Source organism: Porites lutea, chromosome 1 (genome assembly GCF_958299795.1).
Source record: "Porites lutea chromosome 1, jaPorLute2.1, whole genome shotgun sequence".
NCBI lineage: Eukaryota > Metazoa > Cnidaria > Anthozoa > Scleractinia > Poritidae > Porites > Porites lutea.
The window spans coordinates 14,038,773-14,049,594 of NC_133201.1; the positions used below are offsets into that span (position 1 = coordinate 14,038,773).

At 40.5% G+C, this 10,822-nt stretch overlaps 1 protein-coding gene and 1 pseudogene across 2 annotated transcripts in view; one reads left to right on the top strand and one right to left on the bottom strand.

The window, feature by feature from the left end:
* The window catches only part of LOC140945680 (pleckstrin homology domain-containing family M member 2-like), a 202,316-nt gene that overhangs the window by 105,267 nt on the left and 86,227 nt on the right, over positions 1–10,822 (top strand). For both annotated transcript variants that reach the window (XM_073394713.1, XM_073394721.1), the window contains exon 15: positions 1,567–1,649. In XM_073394713.1, coding sequence (XP_073250814.1) covers positions 1,567–1,649 — 83 coding nt within the window. The remainder of the gene's footprint in view (positions 1–1,566; positions 1,650–10,822) is intronic.
* Positions 8,873–10,820, bottom strand: LOC140935423 (zinc finger MYM-type protein 1-like; annotated as a pseudogene).

The following is a 10,822-nucleotide window of genomic DNA, read 5'->3' on the forward strand; positions in this document are numbered from 1 at the left end:
AGACAAAGGACCTCTAAAAGCGCTTAAGAATGGTCTATAAAATACTAAAATGGAAGGTCTGCGAATTCACTACATTCCTCCTGGGAATTGAGTGTAGGCTTGAACTTTCTAATGTAAAATGCTTCATAAAGCGTAGATTAGCGGGGTCGTTCTCGCTCATAATAATCTTGACCTCAATGCCTTTATAGTCTTTGTTCTGGTAGGAATAGATATGTTTTTTCACAGAGGAGTTTTCATTATTGAGATGTTCTTTTACGCGGTTGTGGATGAAACGTGTCATGCTACCAATATATTGCTGATCGCAGCTGTTATACATGAGCTGGTACACTGCATTTCTTCTTAAACACAATCCGGCATTAGAGATAGGGCATTTGTCTCTAGTGTATTTGCGCTCCGTGGAGGTGTGGGATTGGGCTTGTTTGAGCGTGTAGGATTTGTGGGCAATGCGTAGCGGGATGTTTTCTTTTCTAAAAATGTTAGTGATCCTGTGATTGAGTCGTTCAGAAATGTACGGGATCTTAAGGTATGACGATTCTGTTTTGGCAGGTTGAGGGTTTCGTTGGGTTTTTTAGGGGCGTTTTGTCTGCTCTATACTGTTCTCGGGATAACCATTAAGGTGAAGGATGTCATCAAATGTGTTTAGGTGTTGTGCTGCAGATATATGTGAGGAGCATCAGTCCTCGATGCGTTTTCGTTCATTGCGAATGAAGTTGAGTTTGGATTTGGTGGGAATAGTTGATTGATGGTGGACAAATAGTGGTTTCTTGGCTGGCTTTTCGTAGAATTCAAAAGAGCTGTTGCCATCCTTGGATATGGTGACTTTGAAATCGAGTAATGACAATGACAGGCCACTCGGTGTTGTTTCTGGTTTTTCAATTTCAAATTTCAAATTAGGGTGCACATTGTTTATTATATGTCTGCTGTTTCTTCATTAGTTGTTTCGAGATAAATGTCGTCAACATATCTCTTGTAAGGGCTTATCATTAGGTGCGAGGAGAGGTTGATGGTATCTAGTTTGTCCATGAACAGGATGGCCAGTATGCCTGAAATGCTAGAACCCATGGGTAGGTCCTCTCTATGATGAAAAACTTGATTTCTGAAGGAGAAGTACATGTTTTTGTTTTGCGTGACGTGGAGGAGGTGTGAGACGTTTTGTCTGGAGAGGTGGAGTACTATTTGGTTCTGGATTCTATCTGTAGCGTTGGTGATGGCTTCTTGTATAGGTATTGTGGTGTATAAGGATACCACATCGAGGCTTTATGGATATGGTAACGCTTCGTTTGTGGTAAGATCGCCAGCTTGGATACATCTAATGAGTTCGAGACTGTTCAGTTTTCTAAATGGTCTGGGACATTTTTTAGCATCAGTTTAAGGGGGTTGACGAGAAACCATGAAATGCGTTGGGTGGGTCCAGAAATAATTGAGTTTCAGCTTTCTTATTCACTATCAATGTTCTCAACATTCCGGTAATCAAAACACATAATGCTAAGAAACGGTGGAACACACAAATTCCTTATATTTCTATATTGACAGTTTCTTACTCACTTGTATCTGTTTAATACTTAGGTCGGTCTTAACTGTCAGACAGTTTCTTTGGCTTCTAAATCACAAAAATGTGTTTTGTTTGTTGGAGATGAGGCAGTCACCAGGTATATTTTGGTTACTATTGAATCTGTCTAGTTCAATTAAAAACCGTATTACTCCTAAAGGGTTGTTAGTATTATTGTTGTTGTTGTTGTTATTATTGTTACAAGTTTACTGGTAAAAGTAAGTTATAATTATTTTACACTATATAAAGCTTCGAGTTTAAACCTTAAAGTAATCACTCTTTTTGATACACAAATCACGTCTAGTAACATAAAAATGATGCCAAAAAGAAAGTAAAACCGACTATTACAGCTGTCGCGGCACACTAAGTCGGGGCACAAGGTGATTAACAAAATGGATTTACAAAGAGAGGTACGAATTGCTGTTACTGGAAAGAAAACAACAACTTTATAACAGCCTGGAAACCACGAAGCTAAAACTTATGTCATGTTACGCCTCTTCCGAACGTTGAATTTCTTATGAGTGCCGAATACCTATTTTAGTCGATGAAAGTAATTAAATACGGCAGTGGATTCAGACGTCGGATATGATGGTGCCGAATTTAACTCTGTGTTTGGTAAATATTCCCAGTCTCTAGTAACATTTTTTATCCAATATGGAAAAGGGCCTCTATAATTAATGCATTATATTCAGCACATGTGAAATGCGACTTCTAAATCAAATGTTGAACCTACCGGTAAGTGGAATTTTCGACTCTTTCAGTCGCAGATTCGACAAAGTCGTATTTAATTTGAAACTATCGAATTTAGTTGATTCCCATCTCAAAGCAGTTATCTCCCGAATTAAATTAGGCACATGTGAAAATCGATGATTGAGTTGGGTGGGGGAGGGGGGGAACTACATCCCATACATTCTCTTAAATGAAATCCAAACGATGTTCTCACAACTTCCAAAGCGATCAGCAAAGGTCTTGCCACCGGATTTGCGTATTGATCATGTGCATTACGTCAAAACCATAGATCAACGGTTTTCAGAAGGAACAAAAAACATGGCAGTCCAAGGTAGGACTGTTTCTCATAATTATATTTTGGTAATTCGCAAATTTATTGATTTTATGTCGCTTCTCAGACATAGTTTGTAGTGTCCCCAATTAGCTAACTGTTAAGCTTAATACATCGACACTAAAATAAAGTCATTATTATTATTAGCGGAGCTCTCGCGTGCGGGAAGCGCGCAGTGGAGCACCATGGGTAAGAAAGTTTGGTAAACTATCCATCCGAGAAAATTTGGTTATGATGTCACCGTACGTCCGTCCGTACGTACGACCGTACGGACTCTCTGGGTGGTGGAAACTAGTCCGCACGGACTTTTGGGGTAGGGGAAAGAGATCTTTTTTGCGGGAAATCACATGGCGCAACGTCGCGCAATTATATTATCACGCAACTGGTTTTCAAAAAGAAATTTCAAAGCAACTTAGCAAAAAGATTTTTCGACAGAGCCTGACTGTATCACTTTTTATTACAAGTTACGAAAGCTATTGTGTCAACAAACAAGAGCAGAGAGATTTTAGCGTGTAGACGACAGGTTTTAAGCAGAGAGCAAAGAGAAAGTGAACGGCAGAGACAAGAGTCAACAGGCTGTAAATGTAAAGTGTAAATATCATATTATCCACTCCCCTCAGGTCTTTTCAGGGATAATTTACAACACTGGTTGGGGGAGTTTGCGAGACTGCTAAAGGTGCAAGTTTACAAGTAATGAAGGAATGAGTAATGATACCCCCATACATGAGTGTGAAAGTGAGATAGACCACTAGAATGGGCACTACGTGCCCTACCCTTTAAGAAGAGTGTGTGGGTTCTTTAACGTCCCACAGCTTTTTTATTACACGTGCAAGGGCTTGTGAGACGGGGCCCACGGTTTATCCTCCTTATCCGAGAAGACTAGAAAGTCAAACCGTTTGCAGATGTTATTTCAAAGGCAGCACTTTCTCCTCAGTTATTTAAAGACCCTGAGTGTTGGTCCGGCCGGGGTTTGAACCTATGGCCTCCCGCTCAACAAACCGGCGCTTATCCCATTGAGCTAACCGGGCAACGTAGAGCAAGCGAAGACGATCACCAAAGAGATTGCATTAGAAGTAGCTGGAGAAGACAACATTTTAGCAAAGACAGTCGGCAAGTAGAAGGAGACAGGGCAAGAACAAATGGAGAAAATTTCAGCGAAGAATGCCGGCAAGCAGAACGAGTCAGGGCTAGAAGAAGGAGAGAAAATTATGGTGAAGAACGCTGGCAAGCAGATCGAGACAGAGCTAGAATGAATAGACAAAGGCAACACGAAAGAGAAATATAAAGGCAAAGAGAACTGCAGCAAAATAATGATATGATGACAGAAGGTGTTGTGTTTATACACCGAATGCAAATATGGTGGATCTCTCGGTCGGCCTGGGTCTAGTTGCGCGGAAGTGAGGCTAGTGAGGCCTCGAGAGTTTTGTTTTGACTGCGCGTCTTAGCGATTCAGTTGATCAGTTTATGTGCTTAAGAGCCATCAAAGAGGAGATTTAACTCCAGCAGAGACGAAAGTTGATTATCTTCGGTTTGCCAAGGTTCTTTACGAATAAAGAAATGGATTCAAGCGATTCGGCGCGGCGAATGGAGGCACTTTTATATCACGGACTTAAAAGAACGAAAGTGTGCTCGCTTCACTTCAGAAGAGAAGACTCACGAAACTACTAGAATGGGTATATAACTGAAAGATTCATGGTTCTCTTTTAAGTTTGCTTTGTCCGTTCTCTTACCAAGGAAAGGTAAATATCCTCGAGAACGAGTGATTCCGCCGTCGCGACTTACCAATCTTTAGGCGCTCTCAGGGACACAAGACAGACAACAAGGCCGAATGTTTTCACAGTCTTCACGATCCTGTGTTCAAGAGTATGAGCAGTGCCATAAAAGAAGCAATTTTTGGAAAATCAGTGTTAGTTTATCTCTAAACCATTCGACAAGTTGCTAAAATAGATCACGCGCAAGGCCAAACACAATACTCAAATACTTGCACGCTCTTTCTCTGCCAGAACCTTCTTCCTTCTTCTTACCTTCTTAGTTGGCAACGGCTCCTCTGTCCGGTTTTTTCAGTGTACTTTGGTCAAGGACTGTTGTTGAAATATGTCGCTTTCTTCTGGTTCTTACATAGTTTCACAGGCCACGCTTGTAGGATTAACAGGCGATTGTTATTGTTGTTGTTATATTTTAAAGCAGCTGTTTTCAGCATGAAATCTAAAAGATCTTACAGTCCACAGCGGATGCTCCCGTTCCCGAGAATGTTTATCTTTTTACCTTTTGTTGGATAAATAACAGACCATGCAAACATCTTGGAACAGCACCATCTCTTGTGAAAGATATTCCATTCAAATACTTTCGTGAGTCCTCTCATCTGAAGCAAGTGAAGCGAGAACGCTTTCGCTGTAAAGTGCTTCCCATTGCCGCGCCGAATCGCATGAATCCTTAACTTTCTTTGTGAAAAGATCTCGGGAAAGTAAAGGCTATTCCAGCTAGAGTAAAATCTTCTTTTTGGTGGCCCTCAGGCATACAACAACTCGAAGCAAACCATAATCGATCGACTGAATCGCTAAGAAACGCAGTCAAAACAAAACTCTTGTGGCCTCACTAGCCTCGCTTTCGCGCAACTAGACCCAGGCCGGCCGAGAGGTCCGCCATACTTGCATTTGGTGTATGTCACTATGGCCCCGCGCTATTAACATTTTGATTTCAAACTGATCTCGGACGCGAAAATTCAGCCAGTTATTTAAAAATATAAGCAGGGAAGACAGATGCTTTTCACTTTTCTCACCTACGTCCAATTTTTATGCTCTGATTGGTCAAACTTTGACAGGCGAGTTCATGCGGAAAATTTATACAGGATCTTGAAACTTGTTTACTTTGACAGCTGAAGCTGACAGAGTTTTTTGTCAACTTGTGATGTTTTAACTGTCTTTTTCTACTGGATGCATAAAATGAAACCCAGCTGCTATCAACAGTCTTCTGTTATTCATGGTTGGTTTGTTTATTGAATTTTTGGTTGAGAAATGCGTCGCTTGTCAAAGTCGGAAATCTGATTTCGGATCGCATCGTTCTCGTTTTTCACTTTGCTGTTTGTGGGTTGAAGAGTCTCAAGCGATTCTGGCCTTACTTGATAGCTTTCAGGAACTGCATCTCGAATGGTAAGCCTGAGTAATGATTGTATTAATTTGGTGTTTTTTTTTTTTAATATCTAATTTCGTGAAGTCGAGCATAGTCTATGAGGCTAGTTTATGCACGTTTGTATTAAGATTTAAGACAATAATCTGACCTAGTATGAGGTTTCATTTAAGCTTACAGAACTTTAAAAAGCCTTTAGTCGATATTTTCTCACTGCAAACAGAAAGAAAAAACGTTCTAAAGAGTATTTAGTTATAATTTTGGCTGTAGAAAGAAAGCTTTGAGCGATTTTCTTGCTTCAAGTTCATCTTTGAAAACAGTAAATATCGGGAAGCGTTGAACTTTTGTTTCGGCAAGCAAACAGTTCTGTTGATAAAGGATTTTACAAACTGTCAAAAGTGTCTTCTTTTCTATTTAAACCCGCAATAACGGTCAATTTCTAAATTTTCAGCTCAGTTTTCGTTTGCCACTGCTCCTAAACTGGACGTTAAAGAGAGTGTCTCTGTGAGAGCGGTCCGGTCGATTTTGCTTGAGACACAGATTTAGCTCATTTCATGTGTGTTGTAAGATATTCATGTGCCTATACTAAAACCACAATCCATTTGATCGGATCTCTTTATTTTTCAGAGTTTTACGTAAATTAAAGTTCACTCGAGCGAAGGCCTGTCGTGACACTTTTCAAGATTTTAATTTGAGACAACTTTGGAGGACAATTTACAAAACACTACGGGACTCGGCAAAAAACAAATACCACAGCCATGTATATTAACTCTATCTTATCCATCGAGGCGACTTTCGTGAACATCACGTTTCAATCAAGCAAACAGGAAGACTTGAACGACACCTTATCGGTTCGCTTAAGTCAAACACGTGAAAACCGATCATATTCAAGGTAAATTTTTGAAAAAGTGAGGTGTTCTTAATTAATCCAACTAATATAGCTAGGAATTAGGTGCCACAGAAAAGGTAAATACAGAAAACAACTTCGCGGCCCGACCTTAACTAAAACTTTATAACTCCTTGAACTTACCTAATTTTCGTTAATCTCCAAGTTTGGCCGCCATTCTGAGGGACTTGTCAACGTGAAGCATAGCAGACATAAGTCGAGCAGGTAGATTTAAATGGGAACTCGAAGAAAGTACAGATTTCCTTAAGCATGGAAACAGTAAAATAGTTCTAATTTTTCCTCCTTGACGTAGTCACACAAGTCATTATTTTAATGTCTTAGACAATCAGATGGGTTAGGCCAATTTCTGTTACAACTGATTGGACGGTAGTCATGTGACTCACTTCAACCGCGGTGCTCGGAGACGGACCTGCTTGTCTCCTTCTTGAGGAGGACAAACGGGAGAAAAATCCTTGTATTTGGGCTTTGGTTAGCCACTCTTCCCGGGAAAACAGGCGCTTCCCGTTTTCCCCCTTCCCTTTCCTCATATCTCCGAGACTTGTAGCAGATCCTCTTTCCTTCCAGATTGCTCACCAATTTCAAACTTGGAGGTGAGATACTGCCTTACTTCTCTTAGAAGCGAACAGCGCCACCTTTTGGCTTATGAAGTGCCCATCCTTCACTTAAATTCGACTGGAAAGGTTCGCTACCCTCTCTCTAGATAACATTAGTACTGTCGTCTTCTGAAAGGGTAAGGGATGAGAATTTTTAACCCAGCTTAAATCTAGAGATTCCAAAGGTGTTCTAATGTCAAAAATAAAGGAAATGACCAATGAATGCCAGTGCTCAGTGGAAGGATAATTACACCATCAAGCAGTGACGCAATGGCCCTTGTTGAACATGGGGTCGTGCGGAGACATGGGACGAAAGCAACCAAAAAATTAGGAGCAAGGGGAGGAGCTTATTTAGCCGGCCTTTTGCATGTGTTTGTATATACAATGTAATAACCGTTGTAGACCAAAAAATCGGTTTACTTATAAAACTCTTTGTCGTTGTCGTATGAAAAAAATGTACAGGAAAATTGCAAATGAAGAGAGTAGGGTTTAGTGATAAAAGGTCACATCGAATCAAGGAATGAGCTGAAACTAACATAGTTCACTTAACAATTGTATGTCAGGCTTATAAGTGGAAAACGCTAAAAAATGTACATTGCTAGTTTTGTTAACACCTTACGTAAATGACATTGGTCACTGTTACGGAAAATCATATTTTAGAGTCAGCTTTGTATAAAGTAATGATTTTGCATACATTCTTGGGAACAACGAAAATGATTTAGAGCAAACATTCTAAGTATAGTGTCCATTCCGTGCAATAAGGCATGAATAAAAGGTTCTGGAGGAAAAGACACCTTATTTTATACCACTGATGACAAGCAAAAAGGTCATATGGGTACCTCGGGTAAAAATATTTAAATAACTCTATTAATTAACACCAGTTCTAAGTTAAAGAAAAAAGTTATGAGAATAAAATAAAAGTTGTCTGTACCACGAAGCATGCCTTCACTGTTTAGACTGAGAGTCCTAAAGCTTTTTATATCTTATGACGATAAGCCCACCACCCACCCCACCCTACTCCGCGCTGTACTGTTTTCACTCAGCGGCTGGTCTGCGGTCACGTTTATGAGGTAAACATGGCGATCACTTCCTGATCACCGTTCTTGTCGATCAGAAAATCAAAATCCAGCGTGATATGGCCTCGAAGATGAAGCAGTTATGTTATTTGATTCGTACTTCACATTGGGTGGAACAGGTTATTTCTTATGGTGGAATCGACGAGGGGAAGTCGAGTACTAGTTGTAGTGTTTGAATTGTTGGAAGAAATGGTCGCATGGGGATGTAGGAATGGTAGGTTTAACGAACAATTTCAAATTTTGCCCCTCGAATTGAAAGTGAAGTTCATTTGAATGCTTTCGTGTGTATTTCTGACGGATTTAGATCTACCTGCTTGATTTATATCTGCTAGGCTTCATGTTGACAAGTCCCTCAAAATGGCGGCCAACCTTGGAGATTGCCGAAAGTTAGGTAAGTTCACGGAGTTATAAAGTTTTAGTAAAAGTCGGGCCGCAAAGTTTTTTTCTGTATTTACCTTTTCTATGGCACCTACTTTTTAGCTATATTAGTTGGATCAATTAAGAACACCTCACTTTATCAGGGCCCGCGGAGCGGATTTTCAAGTGAGGAGGGGGGGGGGGGCTAATGCGAACGCGTTAGCGTGAGCCAACTAGGGGGGTCCGGGGGCATGTTCCCCCGGGAAAATTTGAAATTGAAGTCTTCTGAAATGGCTTGAAATGGATCTAAAACTGCCAAAAGTGAAGTTAATTTTTAATTCTTATAAAACAACGAGTAACAAACTGGCCTTCACGTTTGACCAAATTTAAATTTATAGACTAACTTCTAAGCTAAACCCAACAGACGCAACGGATGAGTGTCACCCGGACATTTTTAAGTCGGATTCTTTGAAGGTGCCAAAGTTGCTTTTTCGATTTTCATTGAGAGCTGCAAACTCATTGGCAACATCTATAAGGCAAAGTTTGTCTGTTCTCTGCTTGTGGGTATTAAGTATTGTCAGATTGCTAAATCTTGTTTGTGTCATCGTCGAGCGCAGCCACGTCTTCAGTCTCCGAGCAGAAGAAAAGGATCTCTCGCCTGCTGCAATGGTTGCTGGATTTACAGGAAGAAGTTTATGAAGGTTTATGATTTCAGTTATCATACACTTTTCGGCTTCAGAAAGCTGCTTGATCTTGGCTAAAATGTCATCAAAACAGGTAAATTCTCCGTCCTTCATCAACACTTTAAATATTTCCAGTTGAACATTCAATGTTGTAATATCAACATCCTCTCCGTAATTTGTTCCAAGAAAATGCAACTCCGTCGAATAATTCTGGCAATTAAGGCACTTAACTAAAAGAGACTCCATCTTTGCATACACGTCGAAACTTGCTTGGTTAAAACGGTTATCAATTGCGTTGACCATTAGGTCAATCGCCTCAAAGTATATGCGTCTGTAATGCTCCTGTGGTGTTGTTGGATACCATGGGGGGCCTGTTCCAATTTCAAACCTGCTAGGTGCTCGTTTTTGCCTAGGTAAGGCTGGTTCCGAGATGGAAGGATGCTTTTTACTCTTGGTTACAATTGTGTCATAGAATGATTTGAAGCACTCGTTATTCCGCATCTTCTGCAGGACCTGTTTTGTAAGATTGTCGACTCATTGTCCACTAACAGCGGACATCCTTGTCTTTTGTAATGTTTTGGATAGGTTATCTGTATGCGAGAACAGCCGCTCACCCAAATGTAGCCCAAAGAAGAAGTCAAAGGTATTCATTTGGGCTTGACATCCAATAATCCTGCCACGTACATCTGCCTGTAGCTTTTGGTCAAGACACACAATCCACTCCTGAAGAAGAGCTGAGTAATTATCTATGATGCGATGAAAGCAGCTTGCTCGCACTGTCCATCTTGTAGGACAAAGGCTTATGACACCTCCGGTTGCAGGTTGTTCATCAAGGTTTTCCTTTATGTCTCCCGTTTTGGAGAAAATTTTATGAGGGTTACGACTTCTTTTGCTGTGTCCATTGTATTTAGGAGCAACTTACAGTTTTTTACTGTGTCCTTTACACTCAAACTTAATGAATGTCCATGACAGTGAGTGGCATGAGCCTTGGGCTGAACTTCCTGGATTCTCTTAGCTACGCCAGTTTTATGTCCAAGCATGTTACTTGCGCCGTCGTAACACTGTCCTCTACAGTAAGCTAATGATAATTGTAGCTTTAGTAACACATCTTTAATCACCGACACAATCGTTTCTGCACCTGTATCAGGTATGTTAAAAAAACCAAGAAAATCTTCAGAGACCTCCAGGTGTTTATCAATCCATCGGATACATATTATTAACTGTTCTTTGTTACTTGTATCCGTGTATTCGTCAGCGATAAGTGCGAAAAATCCACCACGGATATCTGCTACTAAATTGCGGATGACATTATTTGCCATGATAGAAATAATTTCGTTTTGAATCTCGTGTGAAGTGTACTTATCTTCCTTCCTCTCTAGCCATTTGAACAAGACAGGTTGATCCTTCCCTCTTAGTTTGAGCAGCTGAGTTAAGTTGAATTCTTCGTCGGTGTCTCCTTGCATGGGCATTG